Raw genomic sequence first — 24,249 nt, 5'->3', positions numbered from 1 at the left:
TAGCTGCTTCACTTTGATGGACCACGAGCAGGCATTCAAAAATGACATTCTAAAAGCTGTTCTACTGGAAAGTTGCCGAGGCTTGTTTTCATAGTCACAAAAAAAATACCAACCTTTCTCCTTCAGCACTGAGGCTGCCCACTCATTCCCAGCTCCCTGAGTGGAGAGAGGATACATTCCTTCCTTCGATCTCTCTTCTCCCTTAGAATCCTTTACAAGTTAAGGCAAACAGGGCAGAAATGGCCCTCTTCACTACAGCATAGCAAAAGCTGTCTGGTGTCAGTTGCTGAATGCTGGCCGTTTTCCTGATTTTTTTTTTTCCATTTAGTTTTTTAGGATATTGATCCATAGATGATATTCTCTACTTCAGAGTTGGATGCTGGAGAAGTTACTAACAGTCAGCCAGGTCTGACTGGGCAAACCTACCTGAAGAAGAGTATTAGGTTTTCCCCTTACCAGATGTCTGAGCCAGTTATCTCTTTGCATGCTGTGAGCCATGAGATCTTATACTTGCTATTACACAGTGCTGAGACACGTTCCATTAGCTCTCTCTGCAGTCACCACTCTTAGATGCTCTGCGTTTTCTCAGCTTACAGTCTTGATGTTTCTCAGAGTCTAGTGAGTGACTGAGAATTCCATCTAAGATGGAGAAACCTTCTCTACTGTCTTCATTAGGCATCATCCTTGTAAGGATGAGTTGCTCACAGGCTTTGGATACCAAGGAATTTTTGTCGTCTTACACTGGCAGAACCAGGGCCATTCGAAGATCTGCTTGCCTGTTTCTATCCATTCCAGAGAGGTCAAAAAGAGCAGCAGTCTATGTGCAAAAAATTTTCCAAGTGGGTAACAAGTTGTTTCAGGACTTATATCTTATGGAACCACTAGGGTGTTTTTCCAAGAGTGCCCTAAACTAGTTTCATCAGAGCTCAAGTGTTATTGTTAATATTGTTAAGGAATCCAGAAATAGTGCTGACTGTAGGACAGAGCAATCTGAGAGCTGCTGGTCTGAAAAGAAGACCAGTACCTCCATCATACATAATTAGTGAATGTAAAGAGGGGACTATTGTCTAGAGACAACAAAATGTGTCTGTGTTTATAGACATAAACTTGAAAAGCAACAATTTGCAGAAGAGTAAGTGGTTCTTTGAGAAGTGTTTTTTTCCATATGGACAGCATGTATTTACCTTTCATTCTCTGACGTGCTTTTTATATTTGAGAGAAACTGAGGGTATTTTTATTTGTATGTCTATTTGTGCTGCAAGAGATGGTATATGGGCTATGTGTAAGTCCTATAAGCACCATTAAGCCAAGAACAATTTATAGTTTAGGGATTTTCAAACACAATGATATGAACGGATATTACAGTTTTTGATGTTACAACCATTGCTTCTTGCAGTACTATGGATGCTGATGCACAGTATAACAAGTCAGAAAGCTGGGTATTTTCAGTGTTCAGAAGCATCAGTTATGTTGTGCAATTTAATGTAATTATTCCAAGGGATTTCAGACACATTCATGATGTGGTCAGAGAGGAATACAGAGTTTCTGGTGTAGTGTATACTATAAAGGCAAATGTTTTATTTTTTTTACAGCTAGAGCTATCATATTTGATGATACTTAGTATCCAAATTACCACTTTCTGTAATTAAGCACTACATATTATACATTTTCAGATCTTAAAAGTGGAGTCTTATGAATAACTAAGTGATCAGAACCATGGCTACCCCAAACTATTAGAAAAAATTTGATTACTGATTCAGATAACAGTACCTACTAGTTTGTAGTTGTGATTATGTAGCAGTACCTGAAAAAACTAAGGCAATTGACTTTTTAATTTTTTGCTAATTAGGTTTTTAATTAAAAACTTAATTATTAAAATAATTCAATTAAATAAATTATTAATAATTATTAATTACAAGTGAACACATTAATTCTTATAAACATATTGTGCAGTTTTTTATATCAAGTTTTAATTGTTATACATAATATGTAATATATAAAACAATTACAATAAATAAGTTAATTCTTCCATTAGGCCAAATTTTCAAGCAGTATGTTATTTACTATATTCATTTGCAAAGTCTATAATTTTATAATTATGATTGAATTGTCATCAAGTGAAGATTTATTGCTAATTTAATTGATTACAGAATCAATCTAGTTGATTTGCTAATCTAATAAATTACATTCTACCTGATTTTTAGAGTGGGCTTTGCCAGATTTTGTTCAAGCCAGAACCCAGGATTGTCGTCTTCATGATTACATGCTAGTAGATAATACCTTGGTATTCTTGTCATCCTGCCTTTTTAACCTTCACCCAAGATGATACACATAATTTTGCTTAGTGATTAGACAAGGCAACATCCTTACCTCTGAAATCAGGATGTTTAGTCTTTTTGCTGCCCTCAAAATCTGAAGTTTCCTTTGTTTTATATTTTACAAAGAAGCACATGAAATCAGGATTGTCTCTTCCCTCATGTTATGCATCTTTCAGATTTTCACATGAAAATTCTGATCCCGTTCTGTGAATTAATTTTTGTTCAGGGCCAAATAAGGCCAGATGCCTTTTGTACTTAGTTGTTTTCTGGTGAGGTAGTACCCTTCACTGCTGAAACACATTGCCATATAGCAATAGGAAGAAGACTGGACAGTTGAAGGCACTTCTTTAGATCCTGTGCCTAACCAAGGGTAAGGAGTTGTTTTGTGCCAGAACTATTGTGAAGTCCCTGATTCTCAGCTGTGAATAATGTTGCTTCAGGATGCAGGGGAATCCAGTGACAATAGATGGTGATGCACTACTTGATTTCATGTCTTTAGATTCATAGACTACCTGGAAGCAGATAGTGGGAAGAGGTAAATCTGTGTACTTTAAACAAAATGTTGGTAATTGATGCTTTACAACTTAACTGTGCTTATCCAATTGAATTTGTTTGTACATCTACATTCTTTGGCTCCTTCATCTAACCATCATTTTGTGTTGTGCCTGGATTGGAAAAACACATTAATGCTTAGCATTTTCTACCCCTTTTACAGTACTTAAATGCTTTAGAAGAGTCCTCTTTCAATCTTCTTTCAGTAAACTGGGAAGTTTGAACTTTAAAATTCCAATTATATGGCATTTCTTCCACCTTCACATCATTTATATGGTTCTTTTCCAGGAAAGGCCTTTCCACAGGCCTTTTTCACATCCAGAACCTACTGAAATAGGCCAGTGTCAGAAATAGTTCCTCATGCTTTGTACCATACTAAAATCATCTCCCTGCTCATCCCTGTGGAGGTGACGTGAATAGAGGAATCAATTTCATTTGCTTTCTCTTTGGTTCAGTGAACATCTATGTATTGTATGGGAACTGGAAGTGTTCCAATAAATTACTTGGAAGGAGTTCTACTACTGAATATCCTGAAGACCATGCAGATCTCAGTTATTAAAATAATATCGTCAGAGGTGGAAGTTTAAAACCTTGCATTAACTCAGGTGAACAATGGGTTTGAGTCAAGGTGTCTTACAAGGGAATGCTCCAACCATTGGGGTGTAGAATATCCTCTGATGAACTCTCTGTGTTTCCTCTTGTATGGGTTGTAAAAATTATTTAGTTATTCATAGAGTCAAAAAGACAGAAAGACTAGCTAGCACTTTCGGAAATTCCAGCTAGCAGATGAAATATGAGTTTCAGAAAATGAACTGGAATTAATACCTGAATACTTTCAATAAGATAGACAAGAAGACATCAACAGAAACAATCAAGAACAGATGATCCCTCTATATACTAACTGGTGGCCAGGGCATTTTTGTGGAAGAAGCTTGTTCTGTCCCTCCATGCTGAGCAATTTTTTACACATCTTAGGTGAATGCATTAATGTCATAATGAGCTAAGCACACTAAGCATTTTTTTCAGTTACAAGTATTCAACAGTTTTAGCTAGAATTTACAAACAGTTCCTTTCCCAGGAGAGAAAGAAAAAGGAACTGCAGAACCCTTTTTGATACTGTCTGTGTCCAAAGGGAAGGACAGAGTTGTATAGGTTAACCCTCCTGGGTGACTAGATGGCATGAAAATTGTTGATACCTCCTTCACACAGCTGTTTTATAATCTTGCTGAGACTTTTACTTCTTCTGAGTAATTAGAATAAATGTTTTTTTCTCAATGTTGTTCCAGGAATGTGGACCGACCCATAACATGACAGTCTATGCTTGACCTAAGTTTTCAGTTTCGTTTTGCAGATAGTCTTTAAGTTGCAGAGAATGCAACAACCATGGCAGGCTTTCATTTCCTCCATTCATTCACATTTCATTTTCAGATAATGCTATCAAGAGTACAGCTAGTTTGCAATGAAACTTAGTATTTCCAATAAAGCTGCAACAGAAATTGAACAGTTCCTACTTTACAGTAGGAATAGTATTTATTCACATAAGGTGGTAATTTTCATTCACTGGCTTTCACCAAATATACACATCCATGGCATGTTCAAAATAATGACAAACTAAGCCACAAAGCTAAACTTAATTGCTAAGGGTCTCATATGAGTTAAAAGCTGACTTGAGGATAATTCACTTTAACCTTACATATTTCTCACAGATACATCTGTACAACACACCATGACTTTTAAGTTTTCTGTGATAGATATTTTGGGCAGAATTTGGTCCTGGTAGATTGACAGGCAATTCTTAATGAAAAGGAGAAATCAGGAACTAGGGAAAAAACCACTACTTGATACAAATAGGACATTTAGCAGGTTTCATATTTTTGTTCCGTATGCTTTTAGGTGTTGAGAATATTATATTAGTTACTGTGGAGTAATTCTTGGTTCAAGTATGCTCATTAGTAAAGAGCCAGCCTTTCTTTTGAGACTGGATAAAATTACAATCCTTATTTTAATAGACGGAGGATTAACAGACAGGATTAATAGCCTTATTTTAATCATCAGGAGTTGATATTTCCAGAAACTCTGAATGCCTCAAAGTGGAGAGGGAGTTCACCTCCATGTACCTTTAAAACTAAATACTCACTTTCTGGCTCTAAGAGAGTGAAAATGTCACACAGTGCTGCAGTCTTGCTTCATTCCCTTTATTTTTGGTCAGCAGCAAAAGATAACTACTAATAATTTCTTAGAGAAAAAATAATGTGAGACTAATACCGTTTTCATCACAGCTCTGCTTGTGGTCTCAGATCTTGTTTCTAACATGATTTTAAAAATCATAAGATAAAATGTTAAACTATTCTGCTTAATAAATAATAAGATTTTGAAAGGTGAATGTAATAGCATGTGAAGATTTTGTACATTGCGCAGGATGTCCAGGCTTCTGGGCACTCAGAAATCTGAGATGCATCGACTGTAGGTGTAGATGTTCTAGTCAGTCATGTACATGCTCTCTGATACATGAAAAGATAATGGGCATTATGGCTACAGGCACTCTATGTGTTAATAATTTATCAAAATAGGTAAGCATTAATGGTGAGCTGCAATTTTTGTGGCATTGATGCTTTTTTTTTAAAAAAAAGACATAAAAATAGAAGCCTATAGCTAAAAATGACATTTCAAATGGGGTTTTTTTGTGTGTATGTGTACTCAAAACTTTGCATTTTCTATCCAGGCTGGTCAATAAGTTAACAATATCACTGCATATTAAATCATGTAGTCAATGTCTGCTTACTGCAAAACATGTTAGAAAATTATCTAATCATCTAGACTACTGACAAGATACAGTAAGGCACAGGCATTTTAAAAATTATTTGTTGGACCTAAATCATTGTGTTCTTTTGCTTTTGTAAGAGTTTTGTTCATACATACACAGACTGCAAGTCATATTATGTATAGCGAGTGACAGTAGGAAAGAACTTTTTCTTGTCAGAGCTGTCTGATTCTAGCAATCAGAGCAATTAGAGCAATCTAACAATAACTTTTTGAAGTCATATAATTGACACATCTTCAGGTTAATCATGTTATGTTATAATAGGTTACAGCCAGCTATTTTTAGTTACTTTTATATAATATCTGCATTCCAGAATGACTAGAGGGAATGAAAGGCTTCAGTCACCAGTGTCCATAATAAGCTGTGTTTCTGAGAGAACAGAGTGAGGTAACCTCAAACAGCTCTTTGGTTTAAGGAATTTTGGTGGATTACAAATTGGAACAGTTGAAGCAGGTACACATTTGGGGACCCATAAGGAAATTTCGTATGTTCTTTATTAAGGATGTAGGAAAACTTATAGTTTCATTGCATTTTTCATGTAATATATTCTAAGTACGAGCACAGTCTCAGTCAATACTTTTTAGATTACTTTTCTGCCATGTATTTGACGATAATCAATGGGCTTTTACAAGGCACCATTAAAAAAAGTCAAGTTAATATCGATTTATCTCAGAGATGACAGATCTTTGAATATTATACCCATCTTTATGTTAGTAAGGACATGCATATAACTGTATTAACTCCAACAATTAGTCCATCAAAGCAATATGTTTCTTTCCACTTCTGGAAGTCTGAAGCTCAAAAAACATGAAATTATGAACTATTTCTGTTTGACTGAGCCCTTAGAAGAAGAGGACCAACGTTTCTGGGGTCAGCATTAGAACTATAGTGTACCATTAATGTACTGCACTCCCAAACGATTCATGAAAGGAAGACCAGTGTAAATAAAAGATTAAAAGAGCCAAACATAATGAAGTGTCAGTAGAAGAAAAGTATAGGAAGTTTTCAAGGGACAGACAGTATTACATTAAAATCAGAGGTATGAATTATAATTTGTTTATGAAGGCACCATTTTCAAAGGAAGATTTCATCATCATTTGTATATTAAAGTAAAATGCGTTCTTTTCATGGGCATCAAGGAAGGCATGGTACATCATAACACTACAGATATGATGGGAAGGAATATGAAATGAGATCCTATTTCATAGAAATTTAAATGAATTTTTTTATGAATATGTCTGAAAAATTACTCACAGCATCATTATAATTGATACAAAATAGTTAAAATTTTATTTCAATTTTTAGTTTTTAAGCAAAAATGGTAATCTTTCTCATAATATTTATTTTTTAGGGTCATGTACTTTACAGAAGCTGACACTAAAAGGCTGTATAGATCTTTTCTGACTTGGCAAAATACTTAGCTAAAAGAACTGTTACTGATTATGGAATGTATAATCAGCAAATGACAAAAACAAATTGGGAAGTCATAATATAATTTATAATCAGGAGCAATTAAGAGTTGTGAGACAAGTTATATGAAGAAAATGAGAAACACTTCTATGGAAATAATGGATTTAAATTTTGACACACTAATAATGAGATCATTCAATTTGGAATGTTAAATAATTCAGTCTGTTAAGTTCTCAATGCAATTTCTCAATGTTAACTATCACAGAATTATTTTACTACATTATTTTTGTGATCTCTTTATTGTAAGCAGTTAATTTGACATTAAAAGGTGAAGTGATTATAACAACATGTAACAGGGCATACAATAAGGTAAATGATTGTGAGAAATCAAATAAAAAGTTTAACTGGCTTTTGATACTATAAAAAGAATCTTACTCTTTGAAAAAGAGCCTTCTGTTCCTGGGTGTCTGTCAGAGCGTATACTTACACATATTAGTTAGGCTGTGAGTAAGATTTCAGGTAGAAGAAAACAGTGTGACCACAACTCCAGTTCCTCTTCACAAGCCTTGTCATGAAATGCAATGCCATGAAAAAATACAGTCCTATGTAGTTCCTCTCATTGCCTATAAGCTACTACCGTCCATGGCTAAGTAAAGGACTGAACCTTCCAAACTTATTTACATATGAGTCATGTCATAACTACAGAATACCTTCTTCATTATGTGAAAAATATGCCTATATCTCAATAAGATCGGTTCACTTTTTATAATTTGTACTCAAACTCAGTAAAACTTGTGGGAAAAAAATCAGACAGTCATTTCCCAAGAGGCAATCTCAGACTGTTCTGAATCAAAACTGATTGGAGAGGGGCAAGGAGGAGGAAATTTCAGTTGAGGTAAGTTAGCCATTAGGAACATCCACCATCTTTTTACCATTAGTATTAAGGAGAGACATACACAGAAACCAAGGTCCTCAAACTGATCATGTGTTAGAGCTTAATACCAATCCATCCCCCCCCATCACTCTTACGGTGTTGGATTCTTACGGCAGACTGCCTAGCACTAGTTAGTTACTGCAAGTAAGAAGTATAAAACTTTCTGGGCCTCTTGAATGCCTTCCATCTCATGCATACAGACCTTCCTCCTCTGTCTACTGTGGGACATCATCTATTAGTTTAACTTATAGGTTACACTAATAGGGAGATACCTTTCCTAAAAATGTTTAAATTGCTTGGTTATTGCTGACCTTCATATTGAGGAAGGTGGAGGACTCCAGTTTCTTTTGTAGAAGAAAGGCAGTCAATACCACAAAGGCCAAAGTAGATGAGTAATAGCAGAAAACATCCAACCCCCCCTTTTGTGGTTCTTGGTTGTTTTGTTTTGCTGGTTTTTGTTTTGTTTTGTAACTGTTCTTTGATTTTTACAGGCAAAGGAGTTAGGAAATACAACCTGTGGAACACTTGAGCATTTTCTCAGTAATTGGGGTGGCTCTCCTTCCTGGTTGCTAGCATGCTAATTTGGTGAATCTTTGGAATTATTGAATTTATTGAGGTTGAGAGATTCTATTGCTTGTATTCTTGACAGACAATTAATCTGATCAAGAGAACAGCAAAATAACTAGAATACATTACTGAGAAGATGCTAGGAAGCAGTGAGGATCATATCTGTGTTTCTTAGGACTTTTCAAAGTCAAGCTTTTTAGAAAGAAAAAGTTTGGGTAACACAACAAAAGCCATCATGAGATGGAAAAAGATGGTAGGAGTGGTTATTCTGGTTGGAAGTGGGAGACTGGAATAGAAATTGGTTGTCAGACAACACCAGAAGAAGGGATGGGCTTTATATATAGGCTGCATGCTACATTACTTATTCCAAATGTTTGGACTACTTTTCCTTCTGTTCAGTGCTGTCTTTGCAGAATAATTAGAATAATTATGAGTAATTTAAGTTTAAAGAAAAAAAAAAGAAAATCAAAATAAGCTGATAAGTTTAGGAACTTCTGCATTGCTGAAATTACATTGTGAAAGATCTGATATAACATTTTTTCCATTTATTGCCAGCTTCTTCCATGAATTTGACAGTTTAATATTTTCTGACAGTTAAAGCTTTACTTCATGTAAATGCACTTTGATTTCAGGCATTCTGAACAAATTTATTACAGGTCTGTCTCACACTGATAATGAAAGAAGATAGAAAGAGATACATAACCAATAGCATTTTTGACAGTTTTCTGCCAAGTCACACTATGTGGCTTCAGCTGAGAAATGAAAAATAATTTTGTTGAACATATCCCTATAGAGTCTAAAGAGAGTTCTATGAATTTCAGTCCTGACATTTAAATATACAAGTAATATATGAATCATGAGGAGCTCACACCATTCTGTCATGCATCACTTGTTAATGATCTTCCTTGACCTTAGGAAAAAATTTCTAACAAAGGAAATTAGTATCTATAGTTGCTTTACCATAGAAAAGGTATTCTTTAATATGAATAGCCCTATGCCAAACCCTGAAGTTCAATGAAATAGCTAGTACAAGTTTAATAAAGTTTTTTATAAAAGGATGGTATTTCAAGATAGACAATTTAAAAATTGTTATACAGCTATCTTTTTGTACTGTTATATTCCGAAGGCTACAACAAAAAAAGGCATGCAGCACCAGACGTGCAAATTAGGCAGGCAACAGTAAAAAAGTTAATGGCAAGTGCTGAAAGAGAAGGAAGGGGCAGAGGGCCTCATTGCTCACCCAGGCTCTTCACAGGGCTACTTGATGGGAGGAAGTGAGCGTAAGTTGGAACGAAAGAGGATCAGCCTGGATATAAGAAAAACTTTTTTTAAGAAAAACATTTTGCAACCTGAGCACAGTCAAAAGTGCAACAGGCTGCCCAGAGAGGCTGAACAGTCTCCATGCTTGGAGGTTTTCAAGGTGTTACTGAATAAAGCCCTGAGCAACTTGGTCTGACCTCATCACTGACCCTGTTTTGAGCAGGAAGTTGAACTAGACACCTCCAACAGCCCCTTGCCACCTGGCTTATTCTAGCATCCTATGATCATATGGTACTGGGTACCCAACTGCTGGTAAAAAGAGAAAGCTTTCATAAAGTAGCAGTAAAAAGGAAAAATTACTGCCAGATGGAAAAAGAGGTAATAGAATCCCTACTTCAGTAGCTCTTTCTCCACTTATTCTATGTTGCAACTGTATAAGAGGGCAGGTATGTTCCAAGTTAGGAACAGAAAAGATAGCAGTCTACAAAGTCTGCGTATTAGCTTTGGAACAGATGATGGGGTTAGACTGGGGAGCCTGCCAAGCTAATTTAGACAATTATGGCCAAGAAAGACCATATATGTCGAAGGTAATCTAGAATTCTTTTTTTCTTATGCTGTGTTTTGCTTTTGTGACTGTTTTAACAAAATTTTATTTCCGTTCCTATCTTGACAGAATTCAGTAAGCATACTCTTTTATGTTTAAATCTGGTCACACCATAAATCTGAGTCACCTCACATACAGAGGATACAGCCTTCCCTGGAAAGGAGGAGGTAATTGAGGTGCACTGAAAAGAAATGTTCATGCTACCTATATTCAGGGCTCATCCTGAGTCTTCAGGTTGCTTCCATACTAGGCTGCAGGTGTCTCTTTGTAATATTAACACTGGCTAACCCAACTCCCTCGGTATGTCTGGAGATAGCCTGGAACTTCTTTGATGAGCACCAGGAAAGTGGGAAATGGCTTCAGACTTGAGAGGGGCAGGATGGAAAGGAAAGTTGTCACTTTCAACTTGTCACACTAACATGAAACATACTTAAGATTGTCTTCCCAACATTTTTTTTTTATTGTCCTCATTAGCCTACAAATATGAAAGGCTGAGTTCCGTTACTAAGACTAAATCTTTTTTTGCCTGTGTATTCAAAACAAATAAAACTACTAACTCTTCTGAAGTTCACAGCTAGATGGTGATGGTAGTGACGCTGGAGGGGATGGGGAAGCAACTATTAGTTTCACTTTAATCAAAAGTGAAGTAAGTTAAAAAAAATAAAATTCAGTATCAAGGATATTAGTAAAGACCTATGAAGATATGTATAAATATTAAAATAATTTCTGATTTCAGGAAAAAAAGTGGAGTTGAATGTACAATCACAGAAAATAACATTTTTATCTTATACAACTTTGTTTCTCTTTTAGTGGCAAAGCATTACTATAACACTGGTTGAGAAAGTGCAGATGGTTGCTGTAATCCTAGGATCTCTGTTCTTAGTAGCAAGTGTGACTTGGCTTCTATGGTCAGCCTTCAGCCCTTATGCAGTATGGCAAAGAAAGGACATCCTTTTTCAAATCTGCTATGGAATGTATGGTTTTATGGATCTAGTATGCATAGGTAAGCTCAAAATCTTTAAATAGCACAGACTGTGGTTTAAGACTGTGACTATATCTATTTCTCTAATTGGTCACTCTAATCGATCACTCCAGTTCTTTGCAGATTTATTCTCAGATGGTACCTTTGGCGAATACTGCTTTTTACAGTGTTACAAATACTGCAAAGAGAAAAGAACCAAAGAAACTTTACTCTCAGATTCATCAAAGTGTCTCCCCAAGATCTTTGTGACGAGAACAGGATCAGTTTCAATTTCTTGAAAAAATTGGCACCTAGCAAAGTTCAGGAAGTTAAATAGATGAAAATAATCATAGAATCATAGAATGATTTGGAAGGGACCTTAAAGATCATCTGGTTCCAACCCCCCTGCTGCGGGCAGGGACACCCTCCACTAGACCACGTTGCCCAAAGCCCCATCCAACCTGGCCTTCAACACTGCCAGGGATGGGGCATCCACAGCTTCTCTGGGCAACCTGTTCCAGTGCCTCACCACCCTCACAGTAAAGAATTTCTTTCTAATACCTAATCTAAATCTCCCCTCCTTCAGCTCAAGGCCATTACCCCTTGTCCTATCACTACATGCTCTTGTAAACAGTCCCTCTCCAGATTTCCTGTAGGTCTCCTTTAGGTTCTGGAAGGCTGCTCTAAGGTGTCCCTGGAGTCTTCTTGTCTCCAGGTTGAACAACCCCAATTTAACTCTAGCTGAAATTTTGTAACAGGAAATGCAATTTACTGCAAAGCTATTTTGACCAGTTTTGAAATTTCTGAAAATATACTGGACCCAGCAATCCCTTTAATATTTGATAAAACAGCCTTGAATTGATAGAATAGCTATGATTATTTGCAGAGAAAATTTAATAATTACAGTAAAGCTTAAACCACATTCTTAGAATTTCAGTTCTAGGAAAATACAGAAGTCAAATGCTATCTGATGTTTGCTTTGAGATTTCTGAGTCATAAATGTTGATGTTATCCCAATCTCATGTATAAGAATTCAGGAGGACAGTGCTGAATTCTGCTCAATAAGGTGCAAAGAAACAGAGTGAATCCTAATATCAAGGCTTTTGCTCCAACCATAAAGCCATATCATCTTTTACTGAAACCATCCCATTACTGTAAGAATATTTATATTTCAGCTGTATCAGCAGTTCTGTTTATTTTGTAATTTTTCTAAGAGAAGCCCACTCTGGAATATTTCAGAACACAAGCTTTCTTCTGTGAACCCAAATCTTCTCAGACAGAAAAATGAACAGAATCTTGGTCTCTAATACTCTGGACAAGTGCTCAGCTTTCAAATGGGAAAAAAGGGCTCTGCTATATGCCCTCTTAAATGCTGGTTCCTGAATACCGCTTTTTCTGGCTTAACACTTAATATTGAGGGTTTTGCTTTTATTTAAAAAAAACACTAAATGAAGACAAAATGTACTTCAGGCATTCTAAACTTCTCATTTATATGGAGTTCTGTTTGTTTGTGGGTTTTTTTCACAAAGATTACAATTTAAAAAAAAAATTACTTTGGTATGCATCAGCGAGTTGGAATAACCAGTTTTTTCAAACTATTTCAATTTCTTTCCATTTGTTTTACTGTTAAAACACCTGAACCAAATTAATCTCAAAATCAATTGAGAACATCTATGGGTGATGAGAAATATTAGTGTATTTATCTGTAGAAGTAAGCTATTGTAAGGCGAGCCTTTAGTAAGTTGGTACATGCAGTTACGTAGGCTGCCTTTCTAGCCAGCCAGGCTCAAACCACCTCTGGACTGGAAGCCACTGAACTAACACGTACCTCAGGTGGCTATGGAGCTTCTAGCCTAACTGGCACCATGCAGGAGCAGTCGACGTGCAGCTGTCTTCACCCACCAGATAAAAACTGACTTGCCTTTAATTACATAAATGCATATTTTATAGTCCCATCATAAATAACACATGGAAATTTTTATGTAAAACTGACTATAATTAAACATATTTGGACACTGTTTTGTAATTATGAAGTTCAGTGCAGATACGACTTCACAGTTTACTAAACTATATCTGGAAATTCAGAAAGCTCTACAAAGGAGGTTTGCTAGTTGTAGAATTCTGATGATCCAGATTCATAGAGCCCACTTATTCTGCATATATTTTCAAGTAATCTGTGTTCTGTAAGCTTGTAAGACCAGGAGTTCTTGTAACTCTTGAAAAAAATTATTAATATATTCAACTTTATTCAATATTATCTTTTTCTTTCATCATAAAGTGAGGGATTTTAGATTGATAGTTTTAATTTAAAATGTTTGAATAAAATTCTCTAATAGATGGATGCAATTATTACTCATTAATGATTTAAAAAAACCACAACACTGGCCATTATGCTGATGACTTCCCAAAGGTATTAACATATGATCTTATCATTGCATATTGAATATAAACTCTTATATCATAAAGCTTGTAATGCTTACAGTTCTCACTTAGTATCTTCTCTCCTCTCATTTGTGTTTAGTCATCCATGGCATTCTCTTAGTTTTCAACAGGATTTACAGTGAGTGAATACCTATACTCCCACTGGAATCTCTCTTTATTTCAATGAAAAATCTATGCAGGCATATGGGGTTTCATGTGCAGCACAAATTTCAAGACAAGTGCTTGAGTTACTGGTGGTGTGACCAAGACTTATTCCAACTGCCTTCAGTTATGTCTCCCTATAGCTTTACATAAACAATGTGAATATTTTTGGTCATTTGTGAAGTGTAAATAACTGTACTTTTTGAAACGTTTTGTTGTCATTATTTTTAAAAGCAGTTTGCCTAAAGATACTGATGTATTATATGACATCTTTGAAAACTTGCATATTTTAATTTATTTTCCCAATGATTGATTTACATACCATACGTAGCATGCCACCCACTTTCTTCTCAATTAAATTACATGTAACTTGCATTTTAATTCTTGGTCTTGTTTCACTGTTCACAAAAAAAAATCCCGAAGATTACAGATCACCAGTAGAATATGTTCTCTTTGTTCCAGTGTACATATTTTATTGGTATCCATTGTTCTCCTTGTTCTACTCTAAATTTTTCCAGAATTCTTCCTGACAGGATTGGTTTTGCTTATCAGAACCTCAAGTCACTAGTTTCTACATTTCTGCATCTAAACTGGGCGTAAACCTATTCTCTTAAACCTTACTGATGGTAGTTTTCCTAAGGCAAACCTTGAACATTTTAATCAAGTAGAACTAGGATCAGGCCATCCATGTAGGGATTACCAAAGACAGTGAGTTCATGAGCTGATATGAAAGGAATGAATAATATAAACCCCTTATTTAGCTGCTGAAGGACAGTACACCAAGCCTTTGCCATTCTACTTGATAGACCTAGCAAGTATTTCTCATAACAGTGAAGTCATATAATTTTATATATTTTCACCAGAATATAATCATAACTACTAGTCATAAATGGTTCTAACATGAACAAAATCTCTCACAAATAATAACAGCTCACTTGCAATCCCAGAATAACAGTGCAGCTCCTTTAGAGCGTGAAAAGCAATTGTAACATTGCACTAGAAACATGAGTGATGCCAGTAGTACTATGGCTAGAGAGTAAGAGATGGGAGCCAATGTGAGGTGTGAATAGCCCTCTGACAGCCTCTTTCTTCCTCACCAAGGAACTTGAAGCCTAGCAACATTTGTGTAACAACTCCTTAATTGTAGAAATGTACAGGCTAAAGTTACTTATAATGAGCACATCTAGTGGCAGTTAATACTTCTCTACTCAGAAGTATTTTTGTTTTTCCACATTAGATCTAATTGTAAATAGTTTAGAAAGAGTTATATTGCTATTTTTAGAGAGGACATGTTTTACTTTAATGCTTTGAGCAATTTGTTGCATTTTTTTTTTTATGTCTGTGGGCCCTAGAATAGTACTAAGAGATGGCATTTTGTCCAGTGGTAAACTCTGTTTCTGAAAAGGTTCTTTTATTCCCTGGCAAAAGTTTGTGATGTTTCTGGGAGCACCATTCCTAAATGATTATAAGTAAGATTAGTGTGATAAATAAGACAACTTTGCAACCTAATACCACCAAATATGAATAATATATGATGAGTTGCCTGCTTGTAAAGTCATTCAGTATGAAAAACTTCAAGTGGTCTTGTGACTCAGGGTAAGAAATCCTTTGGATAGAGTAAAAGAATCTCATAACACTTGGCAATAAAAGAAAATAAAATTATGATTGCTCTATAATCCTATTGTCTGGATCCCAGTAAAATCCCTACATTTTAGACATAAATACCAAACGTAAAGTGTTCTTACAGCCTTAGGAGATTTTGCCAGGTCCATCATCCCAAAACTCTGTTCCTTGTAGATATTAATTGGACAGAATGTCAGAACAGCTAACAGTAGTGAATTCTAACACTTCCTCTTGGGATCATCTGGGTAAACAAGTAATTTTTTTTCCCTAGAACTGTGCAACTATGTCCTCTGTGCTGTTGGAATCATGGTGTTTGGAACAAGTCAGTATTACTCATGAATTTATCCTTGTTTTCTCTCTCATATCCTCATTCATTGCTGTGGAACTCTTAAGAAAAAAGAAGACTCTCTGCCATTTTCTTACAGCTTCACTGTAGTTACTTATATTTTGAACCTCAGAACTTCTCTGGAACTGGAAAATCTCCAGCATTTAAACCTTACCCAGATTGTTTGTGGTCTTGGAGGCATTGGTATTCAGAGCTTTTTCTCCCCCCACTCCCTGGAAAATACCTTTCAAAGAGACAAAAGATCTATTGGAATTCTTTTGCCTCTTCTACATAGGTCTTTTTCAATCTGTAGCTTTATCAGATGGGAAATAAAGCTTTTTATGGAAGGAATTATGAAAGTGCTCCTTTTCTCCAAATCTGACAATTTTATTTCAAGCCTTGCAATATTTGATCCTTTGTTCAGTAGTTCTTTTAGAGCATATGTGAATAACAGCTTCCATTTTAAAGAAAAATTCTCTTCCTTGCCATTGTTGAAAAAACTTTGAAAACATAATTTCAGTAAATCCTGAAAGCTCAAAAACAGTAAAAAAAGAGCTCCCCAAAAGAAGTCCTAAGACTTCTCTGTCATAATTTTGAGAGGATAATTTTGACTGTTTAATTCATGTACCTCAATGATCCTTTCTTAACTGCTTCCTTCTCTATTCTGAAAGTTATTATTCAAGTTCCAGTGGAGTGTAGGCAGGTATCAAAAATCTTTACATTGGGGTAAATAAGTTCTCTCAATTTTGCTTCATCATAGTCTTGAGGGAAATTGGGACAAAGAATACTATGATCCAGTGACAAGTAGAGGGAAAATTATGCTCATCTCCCTTACCATTCTATAGGAAATCCAACAGAAAAAAAAAAAATGGGGGGGATCTTTGTCACAGCAATAAAACCATGGCTTATTTGGTTTATAGATTTTGTACATGATCAAATGCATTTATCCTTTTTAAGGCAATATAGCCAGTCTTGAAGGTACATTTATGTGTTTACATGACTGCTAAATTTTTAGGACAGCTTTCTTTATAATATCTGAAAAGATGAAGATAGACATCTTGCAATCAAGAAAATTTTCCACTAAAATGCTGTGCTGATACAAAATACATTTAGAATATGTGACATTTAATTAAGTTTATATTGTGTTAGTTTTGCTGTATCGGATGCTTCAATAAAATCTAGGCAACTTTTGAACACCTTACAGAGATGCTACATTTGCTATCATGTCCTTCTGAAAGCAACCTTTGTGTTTCACCATCTTTCAGTGTAATGATCTTAAAAATGCGTTAGATTAGGCATTGCTATCTGCAAATCATTGCACTTGAATCTGAGGTTTGCTGTTCATATAAATGTTTTTATCATCCATTCTGCTTGTGCCATCTTTCTTTGAATGTCTCTTTTCAGTTAACCATGCTAAGAGACCTCACACACTTAAATCACAATTTTGTTGTGTAGGAACAGGTGATATACAATCTCTTGGGATAAAGGACTATATAGGCTGTGGCACTGCAGATCATATTATAGATGTGACCATGTATAGGAATATTTTAGGCAAGAAACACACTGCACAAAAAAAGTTACAAATGTGTTTGGCCAGGCAGATTGTTTTCCCCCCAAAGCAGGGAGTCAGAGGAAACGCGACATTGCTCAGGACCGTCTAAGTTACCAGGCTAGTTGAGGAACAGGGGAAAAACCTGATAAGAAGGCTGAAGGCCCATGTGTCTCCCCAGTAAACCCATGTTTGAAATATTTACACATAAAGAGTGTGTGTATGAATACATATAAACACACATACGAAAAATGAAGAGTTTCATTTAAGTAAATAAATTGCTTGTATGCATACAAAAAGCATAAATATTAGCTACATGGAAGCTGATAAGCAGATTGGTCTATTGAGGACTCCAGATACTCTGTATTTTCCTTGAAGGACTTTTTAAAACTCTGCCTCAACAAAAAAATTGTTTCTTAACTTTTGGCTACTGAATTTTGAAGAGACAGAAGAAAGCCTATCATCCTTGCCATGCTGATCATAGTTAATAATAACATTTAATTTCTTCTTGCTCTACTGAAGCAAGACAGGACAGTCATTATACTTACAGCTGTTTCAGGTTTTCATAAATCTGTGCTCCCATGTTGAACTAAGAATGTGAAAACATTTAAATTTGTTTGTATCTGTACTGAATTCTACAAAACACTCTTAAATAAATTTAAGACCATCCTGTCCATTACAGAAGGTCTAACTAACTTAAAGATCTACTTACACCAGTACGAATCTCAGTATGAACAAGGATAACAGTAACATAAACAGTCAATTTACAAATCTGCCAGTAAGGTTATTTTATATTGGTTTACTTAAACCTAAATACTTTCTGTAGTTGGGCATGCTCAGATTATTCCAATATTGGCTATGTTGAGCTTTCATTCAGAACAATTTTATTTCCTCTACATGTTCCTGCCTCTCAATCTTAAACATACAAATATCCAGTTATATTGCATATGTACAATTTATTTGAATTATCAGAGTTACAAGTAATTTAATAGGCTCTGGCAGTTGCCAGATTCACTACAATGTGTTACATCTGTATTTGCTCGCAAAATGGTATCCAGTGACATTTTTCACAAACTGATTTTTTTTTTTCTTCATTTCAGGACTGATAGTGCATGAAGGTGCATCTGTTTATCGAGTGTTTAAGCGCTGGAGGGCTGTGAATCTACACTGGGATGTGTTAAATTACAATAAAGCCACAGACATAGAAGAGAGCAATCGAGGAGAACCCTCAGCAGGAAGGACATTGTGGTTACCACTGACTGCATTTCGAAACAGAAGTTTAGTTCATCCAACACAGTTAACCTCGCCAAGATTTCAGTGTGGCTATGTATTGTTACATCTGTTCAACCGCATGAGACCTCAGGAAGATTCATCAGAAGATAACGGCTCTGGGGAAGTAGTGATGAGAGTGACCTCCGTGTAAAGATTATGCTTACTGTGCTACACAGATAAGGGTAATGTGCCCTGGTGGTACAGGACTTTGGAATGTAGTTACAATGAATGGTGAAACCATTAACACTTGAAAAAATATATACACATTTTTTAAAAATTTAATGTTTTTTATATGATCGGCTAAAACACAAATACATTTTTCTGAAAAATAAAAAGTCTCTTGCTTTTTATATAGTCTGGTTTATTAGATCTTTTTGTCAATTTATATCTGAGGTGTATACAATGTAGTTTAACTCTTAGGTCTTTGAATGATGAGGAAACTCATTTTTAAGTAAAAAAATATATTTAAATGTATTTTCTTAAACTCTAACTTTAATCCACTACTGTTATTTCTCCCAATTCCATGAGGATTAGACTGAATAACCTTCTTCCAAAAAGAAAAAGAATGTTGACACAAGTCAAGTATTCTTCCTTTTCTGTCTTTATTTTGTTGTTTGTAGCTCAGTTCAGGTGTATGAAAGTAAGTAAAGGATATATTGTCCCTTGCCTTTAAGCAGAAGTCCAATGGGTGGTCTACAAAACATGAGGGAAGATGCCAGCTCTTCTTTTAGCTCTCCCACATGGACATGCAAGGGGTCAGACACAAGTAATTCACAGACAGGGGAAGAGTCTTGCACTTCCTCTCGAGTCTCCACAATCTGCAGAGTGCTGGTGCTGTGCCTGTGCACAGAAACAACGTTACCGTCTGAGCGGTGGTGCTGAATTTATCATCCTGTGAATTTCTAGCACCATTCTAACATCCCATATTTAAAAAAAGAAAAAGAAGAAATGTACATTACAACTTCTGGAATAATAATAAATCCTAATGGGAACTGAAATAGAAATAATGCAGTGCCTTAATTTTGCCAGGTAACAAATCATCATATTAAAAATGAACCAATATTCATCTTTATCATGATAGCTAATCAATGCTGTGAAGTTTACTTCTCTGTTTTTGTCTCATGGCAAAAATTCTAATATCATTTAATCAAATGGAAATGGAAATAATTTCCAAGTTAATTATTAAGTCTGTTGAAGATCAAGATGAAAAAGTAGGGCTGAAATGACTCAGAGCTCTAGCTTACTTAGAACAGTTTGTAGTGGGTTGACCTTGGCTGGCTGTCAGATCCCCACCCAGCTGCTCTCTCCCCCCTCCTCAACACGATGGGAGAAAATGGGATGAAAAAGCTCGTGGGTCGAGACAAAGACAAGGACATCACTTACCAATTACCATCATGAGCAAAAAAGAGACAATACGGGGAAATTAATTTAATTTATAGCCAATTAAAATAGAGTTGGATGGTGAGAAACAAAGACAAAACCTAAACCACCTTCCTTCCACTCACCTCTCTTCTTCCCAGGCTCACCTTCACTCCTTCAGTCCCAACTCCTCTACATCCTTCCATCCAAGGACGCAGGGGGATGGAGAATGGAGGGGCTGCGGTCGGTCCATACCAGCTCCTCTGTGCCGCTCCTTCCTCCTCACGCTTGTCCCTGCTCCAGCCTGGGGCCTTCCCACAGGCTGCAGTCCTTCAGGATAAACCTCCTCCAGCATGGGCTCTCCACGGGCTACAGTTCCTTCAGGGCATGTCCCCCTGCTGTGGCGTGGGGTCCTCCAGCGGCTCCAGTGTGGAGATCTGCTCCAGCATGGTCCTCTCCATGGTCTGCAGGAGATACCTGCTCCACCATGGTCTCACCAGGGGCTACAGGGAAATACCTGCTCCTCCAGCATCGCAGGGGAATCTCTGCTGGGACCAGCTGTGTCCCAGCCTCTCCTCACAGAGGCTGCCCCTGCAGCTCCCACCCCCACCATCCTGCCTGAACACCTGCACCCAGTACACAGTTAAACATTTTTCTGTTTCAAAATAAGTTGCAACCAATGGCTGAACATTTTTGAGTTATTTTGCACAGTAGCTGGAGTGCAGTGGCTGGAAAATTCCCTCTCGAGGATCAACAGGATGGTGCTGGAATCAGTGCGTGCCTTCCCTTTGTAAGAAGCTCGTGTGCCAGGACCAGACACAGGAGGCTTCTGCAGCTACACCTGGAAGGGAGGTAGAAATAATTTAAGCTTTGGAGCTAAGAGCCCCTTATATATTCATAAACATTTAGCCAATGAGCGCTACACAGGGCCCAGCATTCTGTGTTACAATCTCACAAGCTCAAATTTACACTTGCTAAATCTACAGATGCCTTACTGCTCTTTAAACTATTAAGGTGGAAAGCAGTACATAAGCCATGAACAACAAAATGCTATCTCGAAAAAAGCCAATTTATCTCTTGCATGGCAAATTACCAACATACGATTGGTAATCTCACTGAGAAACTCTGAGAATTCTTTTCCCGATTAGCTTTAAACAATTTCCCAATGGAGGAATTTGTGGAGAAACACAAGATGAGAGGAACTATGACTGGGGAAACCTGCTGTATCACTGGGAATTTCTTCTTAATTACTACTGAAATAAAGCCCACCTCCCCAGAAGGACCACAATTCCAAATGACCAAACTGGAATCAGAGTTAGTATCTCAAAAGCACTTGTAATACCAGGAGAATAAGGCATTCTGTGAGCAATATACTTAAAAGGTTATGTCTCACACCTTTAGGTACTTGTGATCTCTGGGATTTATAGAATATTTCAGTGGTCTTTTTACAGGATCCTAAAAACAAAATTGAGAATTATATGAAAACATTTTGTTGTAAAGAAATCTTTTTCATTCATATCAAAATAATTAGGGTGCTGGAAAAAAAAATGACTCACCATAAAAGATCGATAGATGTCATTTAAAAGAGGACAAGATTTCTGTGTACATATATTTGAAAGACACCTGGATCTAGAACACTTAATAGCTTCTGAGGGAAAAAGATTGTCCAATTAAGAGTAATGAAAATTAGTAGTAAGAGAATTGTTTAGGGCAAATATCAAAAAAGCCTTTTTAATAGTAGGATTTGTCATCATTAATAATTTCCATGGCACAATAATTTTGCATATTTCTGCATTTACATATTTATATATGAAGCAAGATCAGGAAATGATAAACAGTGACAGGATTAGTATGGGCAGGGTGCATTTGTGAAAAAAAAATACTAAATTAAATATATGGCTGTATTGTGCTGCAGAATGTTTTCAGTAGCAAGAGTGCCTAGTGCAGGACATGAATATTTCTTCGTTGACCTTGTATTTGGATTTGTGCAGTACTGCAGTGCTGTGATCACCTACATGCAAGATAGATGAATTCAAATCAGAACAGGTGCAGAGAGGGGATATTAGGATGAAAAAAGAGTAGGGACTCTATTTGACATAAGGAAATTAGAAGAGCGTGGCTTGTTCTGCTTAACAAAAGTTGAGAGCAAATGTTATTGTTCTCAGTTAATACATTGCAGAATAAAATTTATTGTAGGCAAAGAACCAGCCTAAGAAGCAAAAGAATTCAAGGATGTAAATAGATCACAAATAAATTTATCTGGAAGTTCAAGGTAGTCTTAAAATATTGATATAATGAATCACAGACAACAATTCAAGTTGGAAGGGTCTGTGGAAGGACATCTAGTCCAAGCTCCAGGGTCAGCTCTGAGGTGAGACCATGTTGCTCAGGGCTTTAAGCAGTCAGGTCTTCAAATTCTCCAAGGATGGGAATTGTATAACCTCTCTGGGCAACCAGCTTCAGTTCTTGACTGTCCCCAGAGTGAAAAAGTATTTCCTTCTACCCTACCTCTTCTTTTGTTCCAACCTATGTCTCTTGTCCTCCCATAATGCCCTACTGTGAAGTGGGTGGCTCCGTCTTCTCGATAAGGCCCTTGCAGGTGTAGGCAGGCTGATGTTAGGCCTCCACTGAAGCCATCTTTTCTCCAGGCTGTGCGGGACTTGTTCCCTCAGCCTCCTCTCACAGGGCAAGTGCCCTTGGGGGCCTTCTGATGAACTTATTCCAGTTACTCCATGTCTTTCCTGCACCGGGTTGCCCAGGGTGCTGTTGGCTGTCCCTGCAGCCAGGGCACACTGCTGGCTCTCGCTCAGTTTGTGTCTGCCAAGGCCTCAGGTGCCTTCCGGCAGAGCTGCTCCCAGGCAGGCAGGCATCAGCCTGTGTCCTTGCACCTATGCTTCCTGTCCATGGGCAGCACTTGGTATGTGTCCTTGATGAATTTCGTGAGGCTTCCACTGGTCTATTCCTTCAGCCTGCCTAGGTCTCTCTGGATGGCAGCCCTGACCTGACTGTTTGTCCCCGCAATCTGGCATCATTTGCAAAACTGAGACCAGAACTGTCTGTCTCCTCTTCCAGGTCACTGATAAAGATGTCACATGGGACAGGGCCCAGTACAGACCCTTGCATTACTTGTTACTGGTCTACCCACAGTGTAGGTCCCATTAACCACTACTTTCTGGACCCAACTATCCAACCAGCTTTTTTGCAATCAAATTGTTCAACCACTCAGACCTCAACGTCCTGACTTTCAAAGAAGACTATTGCAGCAGATGCTGTGGAAAGCCTTGATGGGATCAAGGTAGATGACATCCACTGCTCTCCCCTCAACCACAAATGAAGTCTTTCAAACATAGAAGGCAATCAGGTGGGCCAGGTATGATTCACCTTCAGTCAAGTCAGGTTCACTGTTCCCAACAACCTTCCTCTTCCTGGCCCAGAAATGGGCTCCAGGACAACTTGCTCCATAATTTCCCCAGGGACCAAAGTGAAACCAACCAGCCTGTTGGTGCCTAGGTTGTTCTTTGGGCTTTTCTTGAAGATGGGTGTGACATTTGCTGTTCTCTGAAGTCACCAGGGACCTCCCTGATCTCTGCGAGTTCTTGCATATAATCCCCAACTCAGTTTTTACCCATTGATCATCATTCCTATTCTCCTTGAGCCATTTCACTAAGCGCCGAAGGCTGTGAGAACTTGGCCATGAAGACAGAGACAAAGAAAGCATCAGGGACACCGGCTTTCTTTCTGTCCAGTGCCACAAAATCACACACCTCACTAAGCAGCGAGCCCACATTTCCCTGTTTGGTGTTTTACTACTCATGTAGAAGCTGAAGCTCTTCATCTTGCCTTTGATGTCCCTGACAGTTCAAGCTGAGCTTTGACTTTCCTATCCCTACCCCTGCATGCCTGGGTGATATTTCTAAAGCTCTCCTTTGAAGCCTGGCCCTCCCTTCCACGTTCTGTACGTGGTTGTTTTGCAGTGGAGTTGTGCCAAGGCTTCTTGGCTTAGCCAAGCTGGGATCCTGATACATCTGCTTATTTTCCTGGTCCTTTCTCATATCTGGAGGACATGGTCTGTACAGACCTGGTAGCTGCCCTCATTTCCTTCACCCTTCAG

The 24,249-nt window shown here is 37.2% G+C and overlaps 1 protein-coding gene across 1 annotated transcript in view; it reads left to right on the top strand.

The window, feature by feature from the left end:
• MARCHF11 (membrane associated ring-CH-type finger 11) overlaps window positions 1-19,093 on the top strand; it is a 31,037-nt gene extending 11,944 nt beyond the window's left edge. Inside the window, exons 3-4 of the mRNA XM_075747120.1 lie at window positions 11,277-11,469; window positions 18,608-19,093. Coding sequence (XP_075603235.1) covers window positions 11,277-11,469; window positions 18,608-18,930 — 516 coding nt within the window. The 3' untranslated portion in view covers window positions 18,931-19,093. The remainder of the gene's footprint in view (window positions 1-11,276; window positions 11,470-18,607) is intronic.
• Window positions 19,094-24,249: the final 5,156 nt, after the last annotated feature.

The sequence above is a fragment of the Balearica regulorum genome, chromosome 2 (assembly GCF_011004875.1).
Source record: "Balearica regulorum gibbericeps isolate bBalReg1 chromosome 2, bBalReg1.pri, whole genome shotgun sequence".
Classification (NCBI taxonomy): Eukaryota; Metazoa; Chordata; class Aves; order Gruiformes; family Gruidae; genus Balearica; species Balearica regulorum.
The sequence above is the reverse complement of the archived record's forward strand: the minus strand, read 5'-3'. Positions and strand labels throughout refer to the sequence as shown.